This window comes from Pelophylax lessonae (genome assembly GCF_965119305.1).
Source record: "Pelophylax lessonae genome assembly, chromosome: 9".
Lineage (NCBI taxonomy): Eukaryota > Metazoa > Chordata > Amphibia > Anura > Ranidae > Pelophylax > Pelophylax lessonae.
The window spans coordinates 48,408,984-48,434,156 of NC_138776.1; the positions used below are offsets into that span (position 1 = coordinate 48,408,984).

Below are 25,173 nucleotides of genomic sequence, written 5' to 3' on the forward strand. Positions count from 1 at the left end.
GCACCCACAGCAGATCGCATGATCTTAGTGCAATTGCTATGCAGTTCGGAAAACGCACAGGAATCGCTGCGTTTCCCACACCGCATCAGTGTGAACCAGAGCTAAGGGCCGGTTCACACCATAAATCACACTAAATTTTAAAACGCATAGCAACCAGATTGTATGGTGCTACTGTACTATGCGATCCGATGCAGGCAAACACACTGCGTTTGGGGTGTCAATAAATTAACACTGACACCCGCTGCAGATCCCAAGTGCAGTGCATCTAAAACGCAATGCGGGAAATGCGCATGACCATTTGTGGACTGCAGTCTGCGAGTCATTTCACAAATTTTCAATGGGGTTTAGGTCTGGGCTCTGACTAAGCCATGCAAGGACATTCATCTTTTTCACCTTTAACCACTGTGTTCTTATTTTTGCTGTGTGCTTTGGGTCATTGTCATGTTATAAGGTAAACCTTCTTTCCATTGACAAATTTCTGGTAGCGGGCAGCAGATTTTCCTCAAGAAATTTTATTTATTTATTTTTTTAATTATTTTTATTGAAAGTTTCGAAAGTTTTGTTCAATACAGAGCCTAGGCATGCCCAGGCTCGTAGAACAAACCAACATGGAAACAAAAAAAAAATAAAACGAAACAACGCAAAACTAAAAAGTACACTCAGACCACAAACGGATTGAAATCACAAGTTTTTTTTTCAGAGTTTATACCTGAAATCATGGATTCTGGACAAAGGAGGATGATGAACAAGGCACCTTCCCAGATGTAATCACCTAGCTGAGTACTATATCACAAAGAGCAATAACATAGAATACCATTTCCCTTTCCCTGGAACACATCAATTACACTGGTATAAGTGGTAACCAGGTGTATTAGAATCAGCATTCGTAGACGCCCCTGACGACGTCATTATGTGTGACGAAACGCATTGGGTGGACTCTCATTGGTGGATGTCCGGACGCATGCGCAGCTGAGGAGGACAGCGGCCATCTTTTTGGTTGTAAACGGAACCACGCCGAATGAACTGCACACACATGCTGCTGCCACTCTGATACAATGTGAGTCTCTCTCCTTTGTTATAATAAATTCATGTTTGATTCACTACACTATGAGAGGCATCTTTTCTCCTTTTTATGAGAGTGAAGTTCAAAGTGGTTCAGTGGCTTGAATTGAAATGTAGGATATAGATGTGGAATAGTTCGGTGTTTCTAGATCAATGCTTCCCAGATTTCTACATCTCATGTATATGGCCTTTCTAATCTTTGGATCTGGTAAGGGTATTTTGGACATATCTATTGGTGGCGGATCTAGTGAACCTTTTTCACATTCAACATTGTCGGTGTGGCTTCACATTACCACGTGGATTTTAGCAACTTTTATGGACTTAATTAATTTATTTGTCCTTTATGATTAGCGCTGCAATTTTTAAATTCTTCATTCGTAGACAGGGATTCTACCCAAATATTTCATACTTTGTGGAACTTTGTGGTGAAGCCTTTTAGAGTGGTAAAGCTAAATTAACATTTTACCAAAAGTTTACCGAAGGAGCTAAGGAGGATTTCCATCTGAGTACAACAGCTTTACGGGTACAATAAAGTAAAAAACCCAAAAGAGTTCTGGAGGCCCTATGAGGAGCTAGAGGGTCTACTGGTACAGAAGGGTCAGCTGTACTGCCTTATCAGAGGCCCTGTTGGCGGCCCTTTTAACATAGGTAAATGTGTTTTATATATCTGGTAAAGTAACCTCAAAATATAAACACTGTGCATTCTATGCTTTAATTTATGAAACAGATCCCCCTGCAGAGCAGCCAGATTCTCTTCTTCTACCTCCCACCTGGCTTTCAACTGCTGCAGGAGGAGCCACAGGGGCATCGGTTACAGAAATTGCAACAGGGGGTACAATTCCTGCTATGGAGCATAAAGCAAAGCATTATAACCACGGCATGTGTTCTTCATAAGCTGCTGCTTCTGGAGCTAAAGGTGGTAGCAATTGGGGGATGGAAAAGTTGTAGCTCATTTACTGGATTTTACCACCCCTTTCTCCCCAAACTTACAATTGAACAAGTCCTAAGAGCTCATTCACATAGGTGCTCTGGTTGTATGAAGGAGTGTGTTGTTCATGTAGCTGAAGGTGTCTGTTTGGCTGGCCATACATGATCCAATTTTCTTACAATTTTCTGTCCAATTTTCTTGATATTTACCTTCAAGTACGTAGTACAAAGGCCTGCCTAATTGGATACAAGTGAAAGTGTTGTTTAGCTTTGACCTCAAATTATGTGGTTTGTGGTAGATCTAACAGAAAATTGTACAACAAAAGTTGAACATGTATGGCCAGCCTTACTCTATGGGATTGTAGTGGCTGTACGAACACAGCCGCAGCTCCTAATTTGATGCATTTAGCAGTTTTGTATGTAGCACTGCCCCCCTAGGAGCTGCTGACCTTTAAAACTATCTTGGGTCTCCCTCTGATTATCCTGTTGCCAGATACCGGGTATTTTCACACACACACACTTTCGCTCTTTGTCTCCAATGACCATTCTAGGGGATTTGTTTTGTATTTTATTTGGAGAACTTGAATAGGAGAAGGGATTAACCACTTCCGCTCTGCTCACTAGAGCTCTACTGCGGCAAAGTGGCTCGATAACGTCTGGCGATGTAGACCTACGTCCCCAGACATTCCCCTCTCTCGGCGGCGCACGTGCCAGGGCCAGGGGAGCCAGGGGAGGAGCGGCGGCGATCGCCGCCGCTCTTCCCCGATCGTCGGGGAATCGAGTGTGGAGATCCGCCTGCTTGTGTAAACAAAGCGGGCGGATCTCCTATGTGACAGGCAGGGTCAGATTGCAGGGTTCAGCATAGCTGAACCTGCGATCTGTCCCTGTGTCACATAGTCCCCTCCCCCCACACACGTCAGTAAGCACCAGGCATACATTAACCCCTTGATCACCAATAAAAATGAACCCCTTCCCTGCCAGTGTCAATTTTACAGTAACAGTGCATATTTATAGCACTGATTACTGTGGTAATGTCACTGGTACCCCCAAAAGTTTTAAAAATGTCAGTCAAGGGTCCGATCTGTCCGCCGCAATGTCGCAGTCCCGCAAAAAAAATCGCAGATCGCCGCCATTAAAAAAAAACACCAAAAATGACAGAAATCTTTCCCTTAGTTAGTAAACGCAATAACTTTTGCGCAAACCAATCAAAATACGCTTATTGTGATTTTTTTTACCAAACATATGTAGCAGAAAACAAATTGGCCAAAAATTTAAAAAAATTTAGATTTTTACATTTTTTTGGGGGAATTTCATATAAAAAAATGTGAAAAATATTGTTATTTTTTCAAAATTGTCGCTATGTTTTTGTTTATAGCGCAAAAAGTTAAAATCGCACAGGTAATCAAATACCACCAAAAGAAAGCTCTATTTGTGGGAAAAAAAGGACATAAATCTCGTTTGGGTACGGCGTCGCATGACCGCGCAATCATCAGTTAAAGTCGCACAGTGCCGAATCACAAAAAGTGGCCCAGACGTAAGACAGCAAAATCCTCCGGTGGTAAAGTGGTTAAAGGGATACTGCAAATTCAACTTTGTACAGGTGAAGACAACTCTGACTTGGCCTCACTTAGTGGAACTGAATAGCAGATCTTCTGCTGAACCATACATCACTTGTATGGGAAGAATAGGTCCTTTGCCTGCCTTAGCAGCAGACTCAGTGAACTCTGTATCTTCAGGACACTATCAAGTATCCCCTTTAGCTTACACCCAACACATTGACTTTCTAGCACCAAGAGGGGGACTTTAACAGCAACAGTATCTAGTTTCCCTGTGTGAAGTCTGTAGTCACAATGTCCGGTCCACAGGTCACATTCCTCCGTGATACCAGACGAGATCCATGGACATCCTCCCTCAGTCAGCTCTCAAAAGCAGTGGCGGCTGGTGCTCAAAGTTTTTTTTTTTGGGGGGGGGGGGCGCAAAAATATATAATACATATAATACACCCTTCATCATCCTCATCATTGTATAATACACCCATCATCTCCATATAATACACCCTTCATCAGCCTCATCTTCATCCTCATCACTGTATAATAAATCCATCATCATTATCTCCATATTATACACCCGTCATCACTATCCTCATCTTCATATAATACACCCTTCATCATCATCCTCATCATTGTATAATACACCCATCATCTCCATATAATACACCCTTCATCAGCCTCATCTTCATCCTCATCACTGTATAATACATCCATCATCATTATCTCCATATTATACACCCGTCATCACTATCCTCATCTTCATATAATACACCCTTCATCATCATCCTCATCATTGTATAATACACCCATCATCTCCATATAATACACCCTTCATCAGCCTCATCTTCATCCTCATCACTGTATAATACACTCATCATCATTATCTCCATATTATACACCCGTCATCACTATCCTCATATTCATATAATACACCCTTCATCATCATCCTCATCATTGTATAATACACCCATCATCTTCATATAATACACCCTTCATCAGCCTCATCTTCATCCTCATCACTGTATAATACATCCATCATCATTATCTCCATATTATACACCCGTCATCACTATCCTCATCTTCATATAATATACCCTTCATCATCATCCTCATCATTGTATAATACACCCATCATCTCCATATAATACACCCTTCATCAGCCTCATCTTCATCCTCATCACTGTATAATACATCCATCATCATTATCTCCATATTATACACCCGTCATCACTATCCTTATCTTCATATAATATACCCTTCATCATCATCCTCATCATTGTATAATACACCCATCATCTCCATATAATACACCCTTCATCAGCCTCATCTTCATCCTCATCACTGTATAATACATCCATCATCATTATCTCCATATTATACACCCGTCATCACTATCCTTATCTTCATATAATATACCCTTCATCATCATCCTCATCATTGTATAATACACCCATCATCTCCATATAATACACCCTTCATCAGCCTCATCTTCATCCTCATCACTGTATAATACATCCATCATCATTATCTCCATATTATACACCCGTCATCACTATCCTCATCTTCATATAATACACCCTTCATCATCATCCTCATCATTGTATTATACACCCATCATCATCATCATCTCCATATAATAGAAAACACAATTCAACATTTTCAGGTTCACTTAGACAATCCAGGTTCAATAGGCAAGCAAAGGAAAGCACATGTCAGCTTGCTGAAAAAGAGGAAATGTGATCTGTCCCTCAGTGCTAATGCTGTAAGGCAGGGGTGGGGAACCTACGGCCCGGGGACCGTATGCGGCCCTCAAAGTCATTTGGTACGGCCCCCTGTGCAGTTGAGTCTGTGTCTCTCAGCTGATCTGTCAGAAGGGAGCCGATGTTTCCTGTATAGTTCCGGCTCTGTTCGGACAGTCTGAGTGAGTCACAGGCGGAGTGATATCAAATGCACTCCGCCTGTGACCAATACAGGAAACATTGTCTCTTCCTCCAGCCCAGCGCCGCTGCTAATCAGCATTTCGCGCCAGCAGCACACCCAGCAGTACCAGCCAGAGCCAGCAGTACCAGCCAGAGCCAGCAGTACCAGCCAGAACCAGCAGTACCAGACAGAACCAGCAGTACCAGTCAGAACAAGTAATACCAGACAGAACCAGCAGTAGCAGCCAGCAGTACCTACAGCACAGTACCAGCCAGCAGTACCAGTCTGAGCCAGCAGTACTCACAGCAGTACCAGCCAGCAGTACCTACAGCACAGTACCAGCCTGAGCCAGCAGTACCAGCCAGCAGTACCCTCAGCACAGTACAATCCAGCAGTACCAGCCTGAGCCAGCAGTACCCACCAGCAGTACCAGCCAGCTATACCCACCAGCAGTACCAACCAGCTATACCCACCAGCGGTACCCGCCAGCAGTTCTTTTCAAAACTTACCACCACAAAGATTCGACTGCGCTCCAGACTGACGGACGCAAACCTGGAAAACCAGTTGCGAGTAGCAACATCATCAATACCAGCTAACATCACACACCTCGCCAAAGAGAAGCAGTTGCAACCATCACATTAGGGGTGAGTTAATTAAATGTTTAAACCAAATATAACAGGCACATTTTTAAGTTGATAATTTTGTACGGCCCCCGAATGATTTTATAAACACCCAAATGGCCCTTGGCAGAAAAAAGGTTCCCCACCCCTGCTGTAAGGGCATGCATGTGAACACAGTATCTTCCCAGAAGGCCAAGGAGTCAAAGCAAGAATACTTTCTGTGTCCATGAACAATCAAAAAAACACACCTATCCACTGAACACTCACTATCAGCACATTTCAATGTTTTATTTACTGTGTTGTCCTAGATTTACATAATGATGGGCAAACCTACATACTGATCATATTATGTATGCATTACTAAGTCAATGAGCAAAAGTAAAGAGAAAACACCACCAAGAAAAGAACAATTTGGACATACACTAATTAAATGCATGTTTATGTTTACAGATATTACAATATAGTTCTAGATTACATTTTTATAAATATAAGCAGTGTTTGGGCACAAGAAAAAAGGCTGCACATAGAGGAGGGGGGCTCCTATATAGGTCACCCTGTATAGACCTCCCAGATGGCTCAGCATGTCAGGGCGTTACAGCCCCGCCACCGCCGCTCCTCCGCTCACTGACACACGCCACCTTAAATTTCCCCCGGAGTGCCGGATCAATTTGATGAGAGCAGATCAGACAGCCGGGCTGAGGGGGTCACCCTTCTTAACCCCAGCCATGCCATGGGGCACCCATGTGTACAGAGCAGTGGTGGCCGGCGGGAGAGGAGACACACACACAGGCAGCGGCTTCGAAAGGAGAACTTGCCCCCATCAATGCAGAGATCAGCGTGCGTGCCCCCTTCAATAATGCAGTGCACTTACCTGGAGACTGCGGCGGCGGCTTCTCTTCAGTCCCTGCGGGTGGCTTCTCCGAGTCCTCACTGTGTCCCTCGGCGGCGCGTCTTCGAGTCCTTCCGCTCCCGCCTTCTCCTCGGCCAATGGCATGGAGTTTGCCTTGCGGCCAATCAGGAAGCCGGTATTAGACCGGCCACCTGATTGGCCAGGAGGAGGATCGGTGTGACAATAGGGAATTTTCATTCGCTATTGTCACACAATGGGTGGGCTCAGGGCGCACTGCTCTGCACCCCGGGACCACCCTTTGCATCACCCTATTAGAGCCTCTGGCTCTAATCAGGTGATTAAAAAAAAAAAACATTAAGCTCCTTGCGTCCGGTGCCTTGCATGCAGATTAGGGGGCCGGACCATTGAATGGGGGGGCGGCATTACTGCGCCCTCAATACACCAGCCGCCACTGTTTAAAAGAATCCCTGGGTTTCAGCATCTTTGTTTCTGGCCCTCAGGTCAACCACCCGAGGCCGCATGGCAGCCTGTGCTGGGGAGAGGCGACAGCCCCTCCCCACCTGGACTCCGCTCTCCGGCCGAATACCAGGAGCCACATGTGCACCTCAGATATAAGTGCAAGCACCCAGCATGCACTGGGGCACCTCCCATGCCCATTGGCCAGGGCTGTACAGATATCCCCTGCTCTCATCTGCATGGTTTCCTCCCACTGTCCAATACACTGTACTATTATTGGATCAGTGTGAAACATCAAGCCAGGATGAGCAGCATCAGAGCACACTGGGAAGGTTCTATCCAACAATCACAGCTCTCTGTTAGGCAGACGGCTCCTAGATTTACCTGGCTGTCTCCCTGCCAAGCAGAGAAACCAAAAACCACACACACCTATACTAGTAGGTACCTAAGAGGGCGCTACATGTAAGTTATGTTGTGTTTGTGTCCGCTAATAAGATTTTAGTGTATTTTTTGCAAAAATATTTTTTTGATGTTTTCTGGGGGGGCAATGTCAAACAAGCTGTACGGGGCACCATGATTTATAACAGCAGCCCTGCTGCCGGAGATCAGGGCTATTACAGTCTCTTTACAAATAAATGCATATGCGCTCCCTACAATCCCTTAAAATTACTTGTGAGCAGTGGCGGCTGGTGCTCCATGGGCCGGGGGGGGGGGCGTCAGATGGACCCCACCATACCCCCCCTCAGAGCACACCAGCCCGCACACCATGCCCAACCCCCCCCCCCCCCCCGGTCGCCCTCTCACCCCAGACATGTGGAGGGCAGTCAGCAGTCAGCAGCAGCGGCTACCCCATTGGTCCCCATCGGTCTCCTGCATCTCCTCCCTCCTCGGCCAATGGCATGGCTTCTCTTTTCGGCCAATCGGGAAACCCGCTTCCTGATTGGCCAGGAGGAGAATCCATGTGACAATAGCGAATATTCATTCACTATTGTCACACATCTGTGTGGGCTCAGGGCGCAGTGCTCTGCGCTCCGAGCCCACCCTTTTTTGAAGCCTATTAGAGCCTCTGGCTCTAATCACGTGCTTCAAAATAAATAAAAAAACCCCATTGGAATCCATGCGTCTGGTGCTCTGCATGTAGATTAGGGGGCCGGACGCATGGATGGGGGGGCGGCGCCCCCAATAGACGGGCCGCCCCTGCTTGGGGGACATTTGATATTTCTCTCAGCAATATCCATTAGAAAAACATAAAAGGAAAGAGACAGCACAGTATAAAATAAGATAGCGCGAGAGAAACAATCGAAACAATTTACAGCGTAAACTGGAATTCCGTCCAAAGATTTGTTCTCCTTCACTGGCATGAGAAAGAACCTAGGTAAGGAAAGCCCAGGCTGCTGTGTGCAGAGGCCTTTATGGCAGCATATTTGGAGCCAAAGGGCAGTATGTGGCCCCCTGGGCCGCAGGTTGTGTATCAGGACTCTGTAGGTTTCGTTATCTTCTATTACTTTCGTACTCACCAGGAATCCGCTGACTTCAAACTGCTGCAACATAATAAACACGTAGCGTCCATCTGTTAACCCTTGTTTCTCCGCCTCCTGTAAAATTACTTTGGCATCTGCTGAGCTGGTCACTAAAATGATCACTGGAAGAAAAAAGAAATACAGTAAAACCTTGGATTGAGAGTAACTTGGTTTGAGAGCGTTTTGCAAGACAATTTTTAAATAAATTTTGACTTGATAAACAAGCGATGTTTTGATATACAAGTAGTGTCACGTCACAACTGAGTACAAAAAAGAAGAGAGGCGCCTCTAAGTGTAGCAATATGGTTTTATTTACTGAAGGTTCAACATTTAGCAACTCACATGGTTGATAATTAAACAGGCACATCTAAGTATGCAGGCATCCGGGGTAAAGCTGTCCACGTAGACCGTTCTCCTCACCGCCATCAACGTCATCCCTTCCACACTGCGCTCCACAAGCGCTTCAAGCCTCGCTTTCAGATAGCTCTACTGCAGTCTTCCCGGTCACGACTGCAGACTGACAGCGGTAAGAGCTGGCGGTGCAAAGGATGGTCTATGTGGACAGCTTTACCCTGGATGCCTGCATACTTAGATGCAGGGGCGTACCGTGGGGTTGGGCAGAACGGCACCTGCCAGGGGCGCAGGCCGAGGGGGGGGGCGCAAAAACATTGGCACTGTAGCAGTGAATTACCGCTCCTCAGCCTGTGCCCCCGGCGGGCGTCCGGCGTCCAGCGTCCCCCCTCCCTCCCTTCCTTTTCTTCACTTTGCCTTCCACCCATGCTCTGGGTTTGTTCTCGCTGGAAGGTGTCCCCGCCCACCTGGCTGCTCGCGGCTGCTGGAATGAGCGTCGGAGCGTGTTCCCGGCTTCCCGCGAGATGCTGCAGCTTTGCTAAATGAAGGTAAGGGGGAGCGCGCCCAGTGACAGGATCACACACAGGGGGAGAGAGTGTGTCTGCGAGATGCGGTGATGGAGGTAGGATCATGGAGACTTCATTGCCGAGCAGTGCACCATCCATGATGGTACAAGGACCGGGGGCGGTGTATCAAGCCCTGTCAACCCCCCCCCTCACTCCCTGTCACCCCCCCCCCGCTACTACCTGTCAACCCCCCTCACTCCCTGTCACCCCCCTCACTCCCTGTCACCCCCCCTCACTCCCTGTCACCCCCCCACTCCCTGTCAACCCCCCCACTCCCTGTCAACCCCCCCTCACTCCCTGTCAACCCCCCCTCACTCCCTGTCACCCCTCTCACTCCCTGTCACCCCCTCACTCCCTGTCACCCCCCTTATCCCTGTCAACCCCCCCTCACTCCCTGTCACCCCCCACTACTTCCTGTCACCCCCCTCACTCCCTGTCACCCCCCTCACTCCCTGTCAACCCCCCTCACTCCCTGTCACCCCCCTCACTCCCTGTCACCCTCCCCCCCACTCCCTGTCACCCCCTCACTCCCTGTCACCCTCCCCTCACTCCCTGTCACCCCCCCCACTCCCTGTCACCCCCCCACTCCATGTCAACCCCCCCTCACTCCATGTCAACCCCCCCTCACTCCCTGTCACCCCCCACTACTCCCTGTCAAACCCCCTCACTCCCTGTCACCCCCCACTACTCCCTGTCACCCGCCCTCACTCCCTTTCACCCCCCCACTCCCTTTCACCCCCCCTCACTCCCTGTCACCCCCCACTACTCCCTGTCACCCCCACCACTCCCTGTCACCACCCCCCCACTACTCCCTGTCACCCCCCACTACTTCCTGTCACCCCCCTCACTCCCTGTCACCCCCCTCACTCCCTGTCAACCCCCCTCACTCCCTGTCACCCCCCCTCACTCCCTGTCACCCTCCCCCCCACTCCCTGTCACCCTCCCCTCACTCCCTGTCACCTCCCCCCTCACTCCCTGTCACCCCCCCCACTCCCTGTCACCCCCCACTACTCTGCCCCCCCACTCCATGTCAACCCCCCCTCACTCCCTGTCACCCCCCACTACTCCCTGTCAACCCCCCTCACTCCCTGTCACCCCCCACTACTCCCTGTCACCCGCCCTCACTCCCTGTCACCCCCCACTCCCTTTGACCCCCCACTACTCCCTGTCACCCCCTCACTCCCTGTCACCCCCACCACTCCCTGTCACCACCCCCCCACTACTCCCTGTCACCCCCCACTACTCCCTGTCACCCCCTCTCACTCCCTGTCACCCCCTCTCACTCCCTGTCACCTCCTCTCACTCCCTGTCACCCCCTCCCTCACTCCCTGTCACCCTCTCTCACTCCCTGTCACCCCCTCCCCTACTGTCACCCCTTCTCACTCCCTGTCACCCCCCTCTCACTCCCTGTCACCCCCTCTCACTCCCTGTCACCCCCTCTCACCACCTCTCACTCCCTGTCAACTCCTGTCACCTCCCTGTCACCCCCCTCACTCCCTGTCATCCCCCCTCACTCCCTGTCACCCCCTCTCACTCCCTGTCACCCCCACCTTCACTCCCTGTCACCCCCACCTTCACTCCCTGTCACCCCCCTCACTCCCTGTCACCCCTCTCACTCCCTGTCACCCCCTCTCCCTGTCACCCCCTCTCTTTCCCGGGCCCCCCCTCTTCATGTCACCCCTCTCTCTCTCCCTGTCACCTGCCCTCTCTCTCTCTCCCTGTCACCTGCCCTCTCTCTCTCTCTCCCTGTCACCTGCCCTCTCTCTCTCTCCCTGTCACCTGCCCTCTCTCTCTCTTTCCCTCTCTCACCCCCCTCTCTCTCTGTCATCCCTTCTCTCTGTCACCCCCTCTCTCTGTAACCCCCTCTCTCTCTGTCAAACTCTCTCTACTTGGGGGGGCGCCGATACAGTTCCTCGCCAAGGGGCGCTGGAGACCCTAGGTACGCCTCTGCTTAGATGTGCCTGTTTTAGTCATCAACCATGTAAGTTGGTAAATGTTGAACCTTCATTAAATGTAACCATATTGCTACACTTAGAGGCGCCTCTCTTCTCTTTTATACTCTGTAGCTCCTGCTGGATTTTGCTTCTAATCCCCTTGTGGAGGCGCCATTTGTGGATGGACATTTTATGGTTACACAACCTATCACATTGCTATTATCTTTTTATATGGACTATACACTGAAGGATTTATGAATAAATGGTTCCAGTTATTTCTGGAAATTTGCTTTAATAAAAGAGTGCTTTAGATTACAAGCACGTTTCCGGAAACAAATTATGCTCGCAGTCCAAGGTTTTACTGTAGCTGGTTTTTTTTTTACTAATAAACTGCAGAAAATATATTCAAAATACACTTTATTGTCAAAAGTATTGGGACGCTTGCCTTTACACTCACGTTAACCAATGGCATCCCAGTCTTAGTCCGTAGGGTTCAATATTGAGTTGGCCCACCCTTTGCAGCTATAACAGCTTCAACTCTTCTGGGAAGGCTGTCCACAAGGTTTAGGAGTGTGTCTATGGGAATGTTTGACCATTCTTCCAGAAGCCCATTTGTGAGGTCAGACACTGATGTTGCTCTCAGTCTCTACTCTATTTCATCCCAAAGATGTTCTATCAGGTTGAGGTCAGGACTCAAGCCCGTCAAGCCCCAAAACTCGCTCATCCCTGTCTTTATGGACCTGGCTTTGTGCACTGGTTCAAATCATTTGGTGGAGGGGGGAATTATGATGTAGGTTTTTTCCAGGAGTTGGGCTTGGGAACTTCTAAGCATAACAATACATTTTGGACAACTTTAACCGTTCCCACAAAGTTGGGAGCATGATTTCCCTTACTTTGGAGAGATTACCTGTTGTGCCTCTAGGACAAATGGGCGGGAATTTTTTTTCCCCCTAAAGTGTCACTGAACCCACATTATAACAAAACTATCAATAAACGGTGTATTACATGTTGTTCATACTCGCTCAGTCACTATGAGGTTTGTTTTCTGTATTCTGCAAAAAACCTGGTTGATCCTGCTGCTCTCTATGGGGGAGACCTTCTGTCCATGTCCTCAATTCCTCTAGGGATTTTGCAGCAGTGTTGACAACTCTGCACATGCTCAGTTTTCAGTGAGTTTCTATGAGTTTCTATGCTTAACATTTCCTCCCTATCACATCTGAGCAGCCCATTTGACTAGAGAGTCACACACGTGGTCGTATACACAGTGGTAAATGACAGCCCACCCCCTCCCTCCTCCTCCATGCCCACGAATCAGCTAAACATAATGGGGACTTGATTTTAAATGTAGATTAATGGATGCTTCACATCCCTCTTTTATATTAAGACACAGGCTGGAGGGGTATTACACTGCCTGTGACTGGCAGAAATCTGCCGACACCATGTTATTTCCACAAAATAATAAAGATTTAATTTCAAATATATATATATATATATATATATATATATATATATATATATATATATATATTGCATGACAATTTAAAACAGTTTATTAATATTAATTATTTATTTTTACTCTGTATTCCAAAGGCTGTTTTTTTTTTTTTTTTTTTTTTAACATGTGAGCAGCAGCAGAGGTCTAGAAGCTCCTCCTGCTTATGTTTCCCTGTAGACAGGCTGGGAAAGATCTGGGTCAGGTCACAGTTGTATATCGATTAGGAAAAAGGTACTTTTTTTTTTTTTTATTGAAATAATTACAGTGCCATCATCCATATACAGTGCCTTGAAAAGGTATTCATACCTCTTGAAATGTTCTGCATTTTGTCATGTTACAACCAAACACATAAATGTATTTTATTGGGATTTAACGTGGTAGACCAGCACAATGTGGCACATAATTGTAATGATAAATGATTTTCTAAATGTTTTACAAATAAATATCTGAAAATTGTGGCATGCATTTGTATTTAGCCCCCTTTACTCTAATACCCCTAACTAAAATCTAGTGGAACCATTTGGCTTTAGAAGTTACCTAATTCGTAAACACCTGTGTGTAATTTAATCTCAGTAAAAATACAGCTGTTCTGTGAAGCCCTCAGAGGTTTGTTAGAGAACCTTAGTAAACAAACAGTATCATGAAGGCCAAGGAACAGACCAGACAGGTCAGGGATAAAGTTGTGAAGAAGTTAAAAGAAGGATTAGGTAGTAAAAAAAATTCCCAAACTTTGAGCATCTCACAGAGCACTATTCAATCCATCATCCGAAAATGGAAAGAGTATGCCACAACTGCAAACCTAATAAGACATGGCCGTCCACCTAAACTGACAAGCCGGGTAAGGAGAGCATTAATCAGAGAAGCCAAGAGGCCCATGGAAACTCTGGAGGAGCTGCAGAGATCCACAGCTCAGGTGGGAGAAACTATTATTCGTGCACTCCACAAATCTGGCCTTTATGGAAGAGTGGCAAGAAGAAAGCCATTGTTGAAAGAAAGTCATAAGAAGTCCCGTTTGCAGTTTGCAAGAAGCCATATAGAGGACACAGCAAACATGTGGAAGAAGGTGCTCTGGTCAGATGAGACTAACATTTAACTTTTTGGACTAAAAGTAAAACGCTATGAGTGGCGGAAAACTACCACTGCACATCACCCTGAACACACCGTTCCCACCATGAAACATGGTGGTGGCAGCATCATGCTGTGGTGACGCTTTCATTCAGCAGGGACAGGGAAGCTGGTCAAAATACAGAATACTTTAATAATCCCAAGGGAAATTGTTAAAATGGTCAGAATTGATGGGAAGATGGATAGAGTCAAATACAGGACAATCTTAGAAGAAAACCTATTGGAGTCTGCAAAAGAATTGAGACTGAGGCGGAGGTTCACCAGTTTCAGCAGGACAATGACCCTAAACCAGAGCTACAATGGAATGATTTAGATCAAAGCATATTCATGTGTTAGAATGGCCAAGTCAAAGTCCAGACCTACATCCAATTGAGAATCTGTGGCAAGACTTGAAAATTGCTGTTCACAGACGCTCTCCGTCCAATCTGACAAAGCTTGAGCTATTTTGCAAAGAATAATGGGCACAAATTTCACTCTCTAGATGTGCAAAGCTGGTAGAGACATCCCCAAAAAGAGTTGTAGCTGTAATTGCAGCGAAAGGTGGCTCTGCAAAGTATTGACTCAGAGGGGACTAAATACAAATGCACGCCACACTTTTCACAAATTTGGAAAACCATTTATCTTCCTTCCACTTCACAATTATGTGCCACTTTGTGTTTGTCTATCACATAAGATCCCAATAAAATAAATTTACGTTTTTGGTTATAACATAACAAAATGTGGAAAATTTTAAGGCGTATGAAAACTTTTTCAAGGCACTGTAGAGAAATAGGTCAAATGTTAATTAAACAGTGTGTGTTTGCTTCGCCTCTGTACATCCCTCACACAAAAGAAGCTACTAACTCTATCAAGCTCAAGGTATCTTTGGGAGGAGAGGAAGGGGAGATTGCTAGCTTTCTAGGGAATGGATGGGGGGGGACTACTGTACCTCATATCCTTGGTCCAGACGGCACTCTTTTTTCTGCCTCTGACGGGAAAAATCAATGCTTTGTTTTGTTCTATCAAACTCTCTATAGCTCTTGGGCGACATATGGGACTGATGAGTTGACCTCCTATCTTGAGACCATCGACATCCCGGTTCTCACCTCAGTATACCACGACAAATTGGATGCACCAAATACTGAAGGCCCTAAAGACGCTCCACTGTGATAAAACCCCTGGGCTCGATGGCATCCCAATAGAATTTTACAAAACATATGAAGATGTCTTGACCCAGAGGCTTCATTTGATGCTGCTGGGTTGATGGAGGGGGGATCACTTCCAAGCTATATGGGGGAGGCGGCAATAGTGGTGATCCCCAAATTGGAGAAGGTCTCTTCCTTATGCTCCTCCTACCGCCCCATTTCCCTCCTGAATGTAGACGCAAAGTTGCTCTCCAAGGTTCTTGCCGTTAGGCTGAACACGATTATAACTGCTGTGATCCACCCCGATCAGATGGGGTTTATATCAGGGTGAGGGACAGACATTAACATTAGAAGATTCCACACTCATATAGCCATGCCAACTTCACGAGAGTGGTAGCCTTACTCGGCACGGAGAAGGCTTTCGACTCCATTGAGTGGGGTTACCTTTGGGCAGTCCTGTCCAGATTTGGCTTTGTTCCCCGGTTTCTATCCGGACTACAAATGCTTTATGCCAGTCCGACAGCGCAAGTCTGAACTAATAACAACCTATCGGCCTGCTTTTTCCTGGGACATGGGACTCATCAGGGCTGTCCTCTTTCCCTGGGCTTTTTTGCTCTGGCTCTGGAACCCCTTGCTATCCTACTGAGGGCAGACCCTGGGGTGAGGGGTATTAGGATGGGACCCATTGAGTTAAAAATGTCTCTCTACGCAGATGACACCCTGTTCTACTTGGTGGGTGCTTCTACATCTCTTCGCTCCGCATTGGCTGTGTTTGATCAGTTTGGCCAATACTCTAACATTCCTATTAATTGGGACAAATCAGTGCTGTTTCCGCTACATCCTTCTGTCCCTCAGGTCGATACTCACACTCCTCTCCAGTAGGTAGACAAATTTGTCTATCTGGGAATTAGGGTGAGCAGCGGTGCAGGTAATTATTTGGAGAAGAATGTAAATCCCATACTACAGCAGCTTACCCGTAGATGTGTGGCCTGGCGCTCCCTTCCATCGACACGGGTGGGAAGAGTTAATCTATTGAAAATTATATACTTACCCAAGTTTTTATATTTCTTTTGGAATACCCCATCCTGTGTCCCTAAAACCTTCTTTGGGCGATTGGAAGGAGTGGTGGTGTCTTTTCTTTGGGCTGGGAGGCCTCCGAGAGTAGCATATATTGTAATTTCCGCTGTCTGGCGGCGGCTTGGCGCTACCAAACTTCCAACTTACTACTGGGCAGCTGTCCTAATTACTGTACAATGGTGGTTCTCCCAGCCCAGACAGAATCCTGCCGTGGCTCTGGAGGCGGCGATATTGGGATCCTATGCTGCGTTGAGCAACTTCAGGTTCTGGGGACATAGAGCTCACCCAGCAGTGACAACCCCTATGAAAACAACTATACGGGTTTGGCAGTGTGCCAGGGCAATATATAGGAAGCCCTCTCATGTATCCCTGCACACCCCTCTGTGGGGCAATCCTTTGCTTCCTCACTTAAATAATGTCCCAGACCCCTCAACCCAGGCAAGAAGGGGGATCACCATGCTAAAATATGTGATGAAAGATGGTAGACTTATGTCCTTTCAGGAGTTCAGGTGACTGTATTCGGTCCCTAAATCCTTTAAATTTAGATACTGACAATTGCGGCATGCCATCGGGGCTCACTTCCCGGAGCCTATTGTTCTTGAATCAGACTCTGTGGAGCGTCTTCTCACCTCCAGTGTGATAAAAAAACTTTTATCTTTCCTCTATTTATATCACTCATTTGACAAGTGGAAGGCAGATATTCCTGCTCTCAGTGAGGAGGAGTGGGAGCACTGTGTCTCCTCCTTTGTTCCTTCTATGATAGCAGCAAATGACAGATTCATACAACTCAAGTTTCTCCATAGGGCATACTTCACTCCACAGGAGCTATCCCACATATACCCCCAGCTAGATCCCAAATGTACCAGATGTAATCAAGAGACTGGAACCTTTTGGCATATGGTCTGGTCTTGCCCTGAACTTCGTCCATACTGGGAAGCAGTAGTTACCACCTTGAGCAACCTATGTGATATTAAAGTACCTCTAGACCCTCTTGTCCTTCTGCTGAGCCATTTGGAGGACATGGAGGGAGATTTTATATACACCAAGCTCTGTCTCACTTTACCCTGTTTTATGCCAGACGAGAAGTTCTTTTGAGATGGAAATCTGAAGATCCCCCTCTACTCACAGTTCCAGGCAGAAAACAGTCAACTCAGCCCTAACTCTGTATAGAATCACATATGAGAGCAGACAGTACCTGAGGAAATTTGATAAAATTTAATCTAGATGGATAGACGCACATGGTTAAACTCCAATGTCTGAATGGATGCCCTCGGGGTCCTGGATATGCAACGGGGCCACACTGTATTCCTCCCCGTCCCCTTCTCTCACCCTTGCTTTCCCTTCCTTCCTCGTTCCCCTCCTACCTTCCTGCCCCCCCCCCCCTCCTCTGCCACCTGGGTTGTTCTTCCCCATGTACTCCCCCAACCCCCTTCCTTCCTGCACTTTACTTTCCATCCTTGGACATAAACTGGTTAATTATAGGGTATGAAGGATGATAAAAAAAGTTCAATAAACAAGTAGTGCAGCGCTAATGACAATAGATAAAAACATGAATTTGGCATGATTATAAAAGTGATCATAATAATAATGATAATAAATAAGGATAATAAATAATCAAGTTCATATAACGTCCATAAAAGTGATCAGATCAAGAAGAGAAGGGGTAGATGACACCACCAGTTCCAAGAGTACCACAAACGGATAGTAAGAGCGGGTGACTAAAAAAAAACAGGAAAGAAGCTTTACACCCTATGTGATAAGGGAATCTCCTTACCAGATCAAATGGACCACTAGATTATAGGGTGGTCAAACCAGGCAAAACATCTATCCATAAAGAGTGGTCATCTGTCCTCCAATACACCAAGTAGATCACTAGATAGTGAGTAGTCAGATCAAATGAACAATCGAGCCTCCATTCATAAACACTACAGGTGGTCATCAATCCTTACACTCATGAATCATGGAGAAGAGCAGATGCTCCCATAGTGCATTAAAAGATATCACATTTATTTTAAAAAAGATTGATTGCACTTACAAAAAACAAGACATAAGCAGGCATACAAAAGATGGTGCTGTTGCGACGTTCCTGCGGGCTTAGCTCCACCAGCCCGGCTTCTGGCAGTGATAACTGGGCCAAGACCAACTCCCATACGACGTCACGTAGGACGAAACATGTAGGGCGTGGTCTACGGCGGTGACAACATCACGCTTCCCGACTCTGGTTAGAGGTTTGCCGTTATCCCTCCCAGAAGCCGGGCTAGAGAAGCGAAGCCCGCAGGAACGCCGCAACAGCACCATCTTTTGTATTAGAAATGTGAGGGGTTTGCGCTTAGGATCACTTGGTGTTAGTAAATGATTAGATGAATAAATTAATAAATAACTACCCAAAATAATAAGCTGCCGCAGGTATAAAAGGTAATACCTTTCAAACAATAAAACAACTATGTACCTGCGCTGCTTGTGCATAAACACAAATTTATGCACAAGCAGCGCAGGTACATAGTTGTTTTATTTACCATCTTTTGTATGCCTGCTTATGTCTTGTTTTTTGTAAGTGCAATCGATTATTTTTAAAATAAATGTGATATCTTTTAATGCACTATGGGAGCATCTTCCCTTCTCCATGATTCCTGAGTGTAAGGATTGATGACCACCTGTAGTGTTTATGAACGGAGGCTTGATTGTTCATTAGATCTGACTACCCACTATCTAGTGATCTACTTGGTGTATTGGAGGACAGATGACCACTCTTTATGGATAGATGTTTTGCCTGGTTTGACCACCTATAATCTAGTGGTCCATTTGATCTGGTAAGGAGATTACCTTATCACATAGGGTGTAAAGCTTCTCTCCTGGTTTTTCTAGTCACCTTCTCTTACTATCCATTTGTGGATCTCCTGGGACTGGTGGTGTCATCCACCCCTTCTCTTTTGGATCTGATCACTTTTATGGATGTTATATGAACTTGATTATTTATTATCCTTATTTATTATCATTTTTATTATGATCACTTTTATAATCATGCCAAATTAATGGTTTTATCTATTGTCATTAGCGCTGCACTATTTGTTTATTCTTTTGTTTCGGAAGCCTGTATCGCCGTTCCAAGTGCTAGCAGCTCCCCTCTTAGCGCAGTGTTTACTTGGTTTTGAAATAAACTTCAATGATATAATACACTTTCCCTTTAGGTTTCAAATGGTTGGGAATCCTACTATGTATGGTGTGTAACCAGGGGTTAGCCACCGATTCAAGAAATTCCGTTTTCTTTTGTCAATGATTACATTGTCGTGCAATGTGTTGGATGCTTTTATGCATTTGTTTTGTAATGCTGCTTTGTTCAATAAAAAATTTCTGTTAAAAAAAAAAACAGTGTGTGTTTAGTATCACTTTAATTCTTTATTTATTTAGTCCAGAAATTATCCAATAAAATATTGACCTTGTCAAAAATAGGCCAGGTGCTTTTGACCCTTCACTACCTTTATTTAAAACGAAGACATTTTGGGACAATTACATCAGCTACTGTACAACCTTCTCCACCCCCCACCACTATCCTTTTGTCCCCGCCACCCCTTTACCTTTTTCTCATCCTAACCTTTTGACCTCTACCCAACCCTAAACCCCTCCCCCCCTCCCATCCCGTTTTCCTCTCTTACCCTCCTGCATGCAGTCTTTTCTATCATGTTCCTAATTCTTAAAGTTACCTTGGTTCTACTCCTGACTTTCTCTGCTTAAATGAGATCTAAAGAAGTCTGCCAGACAGACAAAACCCAATGCATTGCTGTGAACATGTACATATAGATCATGGGTCTCTAAACTTTCTAAACAAGGGGCCAGTTCACTGTGCCTCAGACTTTAGGGGGGCTGGACCGTGGCCAGTGGGAGTAGAAAATGCCCTGGCTCACTGGGAGTAAACAATGTCCCATCTTTGGTATTGGGGGAAATATTAGTGCCACATTGTTGGTGTCAGGGGGAGGAATAGTGCCTCATCGTTGGTGTCAGTGGGAGGAATAGTGCCCCATCATTGGTGTCGGTGGGAGGAATAGTGCCTCATCATTGGTGTCAGTGGGAGGAATAGTGCCTCATCATTGGTGTCAGTGGGAGGAATAGTGCCCCCTCATTGGTGTCAGTGGGAGGAATAGTGCCCCATCATTGATGTCAGTGGGAGGAATAGTGCCCCATCATTGGTGTCAGAGGGAGGAATAGTGCCCCATCATTGGTGTCAGGGTAAGGAATAGTGCCTCATCGTTGGTGTCAGTGGAAGGTATAGTTCCCTACTGTTGGTGTCAGTGGAGAAATGATTTCCCCATTGTTGGTGTTAGTAGGAGGAATAGTGCCTCATATCTGTGGGAAAAATTTTCTTTCCTATGCTTGGAATTCTTTGCTCTGTTTTGTCACAAAACTGTAAAATAATGATTTTTTTTTTTTTAAGAAAAAAATAAAGGAAAGACATTTTGACTAGTCTTTAGTTGCACTTTGAGTGCCAACTGCCAAGCAAAGAAAGCAAGAAAATAATAATCACACATCTTAATAGGTGCAATTTAGCCAGCCAGGATTTTTTTTTTTTACCTCGTGCAGCTGAAGTAACTAGCAGAAGATTTTCCCGAAGATTTTCCAGGTTTCCCGTGTCAAATTTGATCTTGGCTGTGATGGTGAAGTTGGCAACCAGTTGGCTTTCCAAGGACGCCCAGAGTTCATCAATTTTCTCCCAAGTTGAACCCCCTGAAGTCCCTCCGAAAAGGGCGATATACTGCCATTGAAAATAATTTAAGGTCTTCTCACAGGCTTCAGATATTCTCTGCAGGGGTGACACCATTTTGACGTAGGTGTCATAAATAAGTGTGTTATCCATTTTTGCTGTCTGACTTACAAAACCGAACATGGGAATATTCCAAGAGGAGGCCAGCAAGCCTGTGACCTGGATGGAGAAGGAACAGAGCAAATTTGCCAAACTATTATTATTTTTTTGTTTACAAACTTTTTTATTTGGTGCAAAATAATGGTACAAAAAGAAAATTCGAACATTGTGAAGAAAAATCTTACATCATAGTAAATTGTATATGACTGACCTACAAAAAGTATATAGGGACTATCTTGTTAGGCTCGTTACAAAAAAACATGTTACTTAGAATACAACAGTACAAAAAAGAATATAATACGGGGCAATAATCATATATTCCTTTTCATCTTTTTAATAAATATTGTAAAATTAAATTCCCAGTAGGGCAGTGGATATATAAGATTAGTTATCCAAATGACTAAATAAAACATCACCATGAATGAACCAGGGGTCCAATTTTTTTTTTTCATAAATTGCATAGCGTTATATGGTGTGTGAAATATTTTTTCAATTACGTTGATAGTATTTATTCTTGTTTTCAATTGGGCTGTCGGAACCAATAGGGATTTCCAATGATAAGCTATGAGCCAATGTATGGCAACACTAATAGTATGAATAAAGCCCCGTACACACGCACAGATTGTTGGCCGTAAATTGTCGGCCAACGTCCGATCTGCCGATTGTAGGCTTGTTAGTATGATGCTTCAGACAACCAACTGAGAATTTTCGGCCGAAAAAAATCTGGTGTGCATGCTATAAAATTTTTGTTGGCCAACAAAGAACGGCCGATTGTTCCTCAGTCAGTACAGATTTCGGCAGACAAAAATCAGATGAGCAAGACTGGGCATGCTCAGAGAAGAAAAAACACAGGGAAAGTCAACCATCACATGACATCACTTCTGAAGTTGGTTTTTGTTGGCCAACAAAAGTCCAGTGCGGTCTAGAGCACATTCCAACCGACAAACAACACTGGACAAAAGTTGGCCGATCAGTTGGCCAACAATCTGTGCGTGTGTACGGGGCTTTAAGGGCCATACACACTATAAGATTTTCTGAAGACTTTTTCCTTCAGATTTACCTTTTCTATGTAGTGCAAGGGCCTGCCAGATTGCATACAAATTGAACGTGTTTAGGTTTGACCTCATATTATATGGTTTTGGTAAATCTAAAGGAAAAAGTCTTCAGAAAATCTTATAGTGTGTATGGCCCATAATGCCTCGTACACACGTACCGATCGTCGGCCGAACGATCGGCCGTCTTTTGTCCGAGGGCTGTCGTGTCTGTTGAAAAGAATTTTGTCGGCCAACAACAGCCGACTGTAAAGGTATGTGGTGTAGCACTTATATGATAAAATGAACTCCGCAGTCCATATACAAATATATCAATCATTGGAAGGAAAACAAGTCCACTCAGAAAGACGTGCTCCCAAAGGTGTAGCCAGTTACTTCACACTCCAGATCTGTGCAGAGAGACCACCACCAAGAGAAAAGATGGCCCCTTACCGCAATGTATGGATCCCCACTACAGAGATCAGATCCAGCTCAATTCACACATCTATATGGCCCTTGTAGACAGTACCCGGGTCATAGCGATATCCAAATCAGCTCCAATCATTGAAGGCACAGGTATAGGTACATATGTGAAGAAAGAGGGACAACTCCCATAGTGAAGTACAGTCACGAGTGTGTTTATTGATGCACTAGTATAAAAGTTGGCAACTCACATTTCGTAGCAGATAAAACAGCATGTCTCGCTCAGAAATCGCCTTTAGGATCTGGTTTCCAACCAAGAAAATGGCCGACTGCAGAAGTGATGTCATGTGATGGTTAACTTTCCCTGTGTTTTTTCTTTTCTGAGCATGCCCAGTCTTGCAAATCTGCTGTCTGTCGGCCGAAATCTGTACTGACTGGCGAACAATCGGCCGTTCTGGTGTCGGCATACAAAAATGTTAATGCTTGCACGACAGATTCTGTTCGGCCGAAAGTGCGCTGTCTGCTGTCGGAAGCATCATACTAACAAGCCTACAATCGGCCGATCGGTCGTCGGCCGAATCTTTTCGGCCGACAATCTGCACGTGTGTACGGGGCATTAGTCTCATGTGTGGTCAAGAGACAAACCAATGATTTGTGTGAACAATAAGCCATTAGGAAGAGTAAAATTTATTTAGGAACCTGAGATAGTTGATGCAAAATTTTCTCACATTCCCAAAATATGTGTGAAAATTAGACTGGTGAGTCGCATCCCCTAAAACACATTTGGGGCACTGTAGGAAAGATGGAATGTAACTTAGTGGGCATATAGTACTATCTAGTAAAAGGTTTGGTAGTAGTCTCTGTGACCGTAAGAGATCTTGTACATTTACGAAGGTTCATTATACAATCCACCCATTCCTCTGTAAAGAGGGATGTTCTGCATTCTGACTCCCATTTTTGCATATATGGGAACTTCTCCTGTGTACACAAATTCACCATATTGCTATATATATCTGAGATCAGGCCCTGTCCTCTAGGGGATGTCTGACATATTTTTTTGTAGAATGATGGAAGGCCTGGGTTGATGTTTGAAAGTGTGGTTAAAAAAAAGTGTCTAATCTGTAAGAATCTACAGTGTTCATTATTGGGAGTTTGATATTTTGCTTGTAGACATGAAAAAGAGGTGAAAGTAGAATTTTCAATAAAGTTGAAAAGAGTGGTTATATTGTTGGTAATTCAGCATGCAAAGTTTGTGGATCTGTGTTCTCCTAGAGCAGGGGTCTCCAAACTATGGCCCTCCAGTTGTTCAGGAACTACAACTCCCGTCATGCCTAGTCATGTCTGTGAATGTTAAAGTTTTACAATGCATCATGGGATGTGTAGTTCCGCAACAGCTGGAGGGCCATAGCTTGAGGATCCCTGTCCTAGAGGAAATTTGGGATCTCTTACAAAGGAGGCTTGTGAGGGGGGTTTGGGTGGCTAAAGTCATATTATATTTTGTATTATATAGTTTCCATAGTTGATATGATTGGAATACTAATTGGTCTCTTGTTGCTAGAGCTTGTTGTGGGATATTTTTACCTCACAAGAGTCCTGAAAATGAGAAGGGGGAGATTGAATCTCTCTCAAATCTGACCCATAAGATCTTCAGTGTATGTACAATATCTAACAAAAGTGAGTACACCCTGCACATTTTTGTAAATATTTTGTTATATCTTTAAGCCCCGGTTCACACTAGGGCGACCTGTGAGGCGACCTGGTCGCCTCACAGGTCGCCGCAGGTCGCCTCCCATAGGGAAGCTACGGACCCGTTCTAATAGGAGCGACAAGTCGCTCCGACCTAGAAAAAGGGTCCGGAGCTTCTTTGGGGCGACCAGGAGGCGACCGCCATAGACTTCAATGTTATGAAGTCCGTGGCGGCCGCTCCGAGGTCGCGGCGCGAAGTAGCGTCGCCCCAGTGTGAACGGGGGCTAAAAGTGACAACACTGAAGAAATGACACTTTGCTACAATGTAAAGTAGTGAGTGTACAGCTTGTATAACTGTAAATTTGCTGTCCCCTCAAAATAACTCAACACACAGCCATTAATATCTAAACTGCTGGCAACAAAAGTGAGTACACCCCTAAGTTAAAATGTCCAAATTGGATCATAAGTGTAAATTTTTTATGTGGCCAACTTTATTTTCCAGGACTACCTTAACTCTCCTGGGCATGGAGCTTTACAGGTTGCCACTGGGGTCCTCTTCCACTCCTCCATGATGACATCACGGAGCTGGTGGGTGTTAGAG

At 45.4% G+C, this 25,173-nt stretch overlaps 1 protein-coding gene across 1 annotated transcript in view; it reads right to left on the bottom strand.

Moving 5' to 3' along the window:
- Positions 1 to 25,173, bottom strand: part of LOC309564206 (guanylate cyclase 2G-like) — a gene marked incomplete at both ends in the record, with an annotated part of 133,633 nt that overhangs the window by 98,455 nt on the left and 10,005 nt on the right. Inside the window, 2 exons of the mRNA XM_082268833.1 lie at positions 8,903 to 9,027; positions 21,144 to 21,492. Coding sequence (XP_082124959.1) covers positions 8,903 to 9,027; positions 21,144 to 21,492 — 474 coding nt within the window. The remainder of the gene's footprint in view (positions 1 to 8,902; positions 9,028 to 21,143; positions 21,493 to 25,173) is intronic.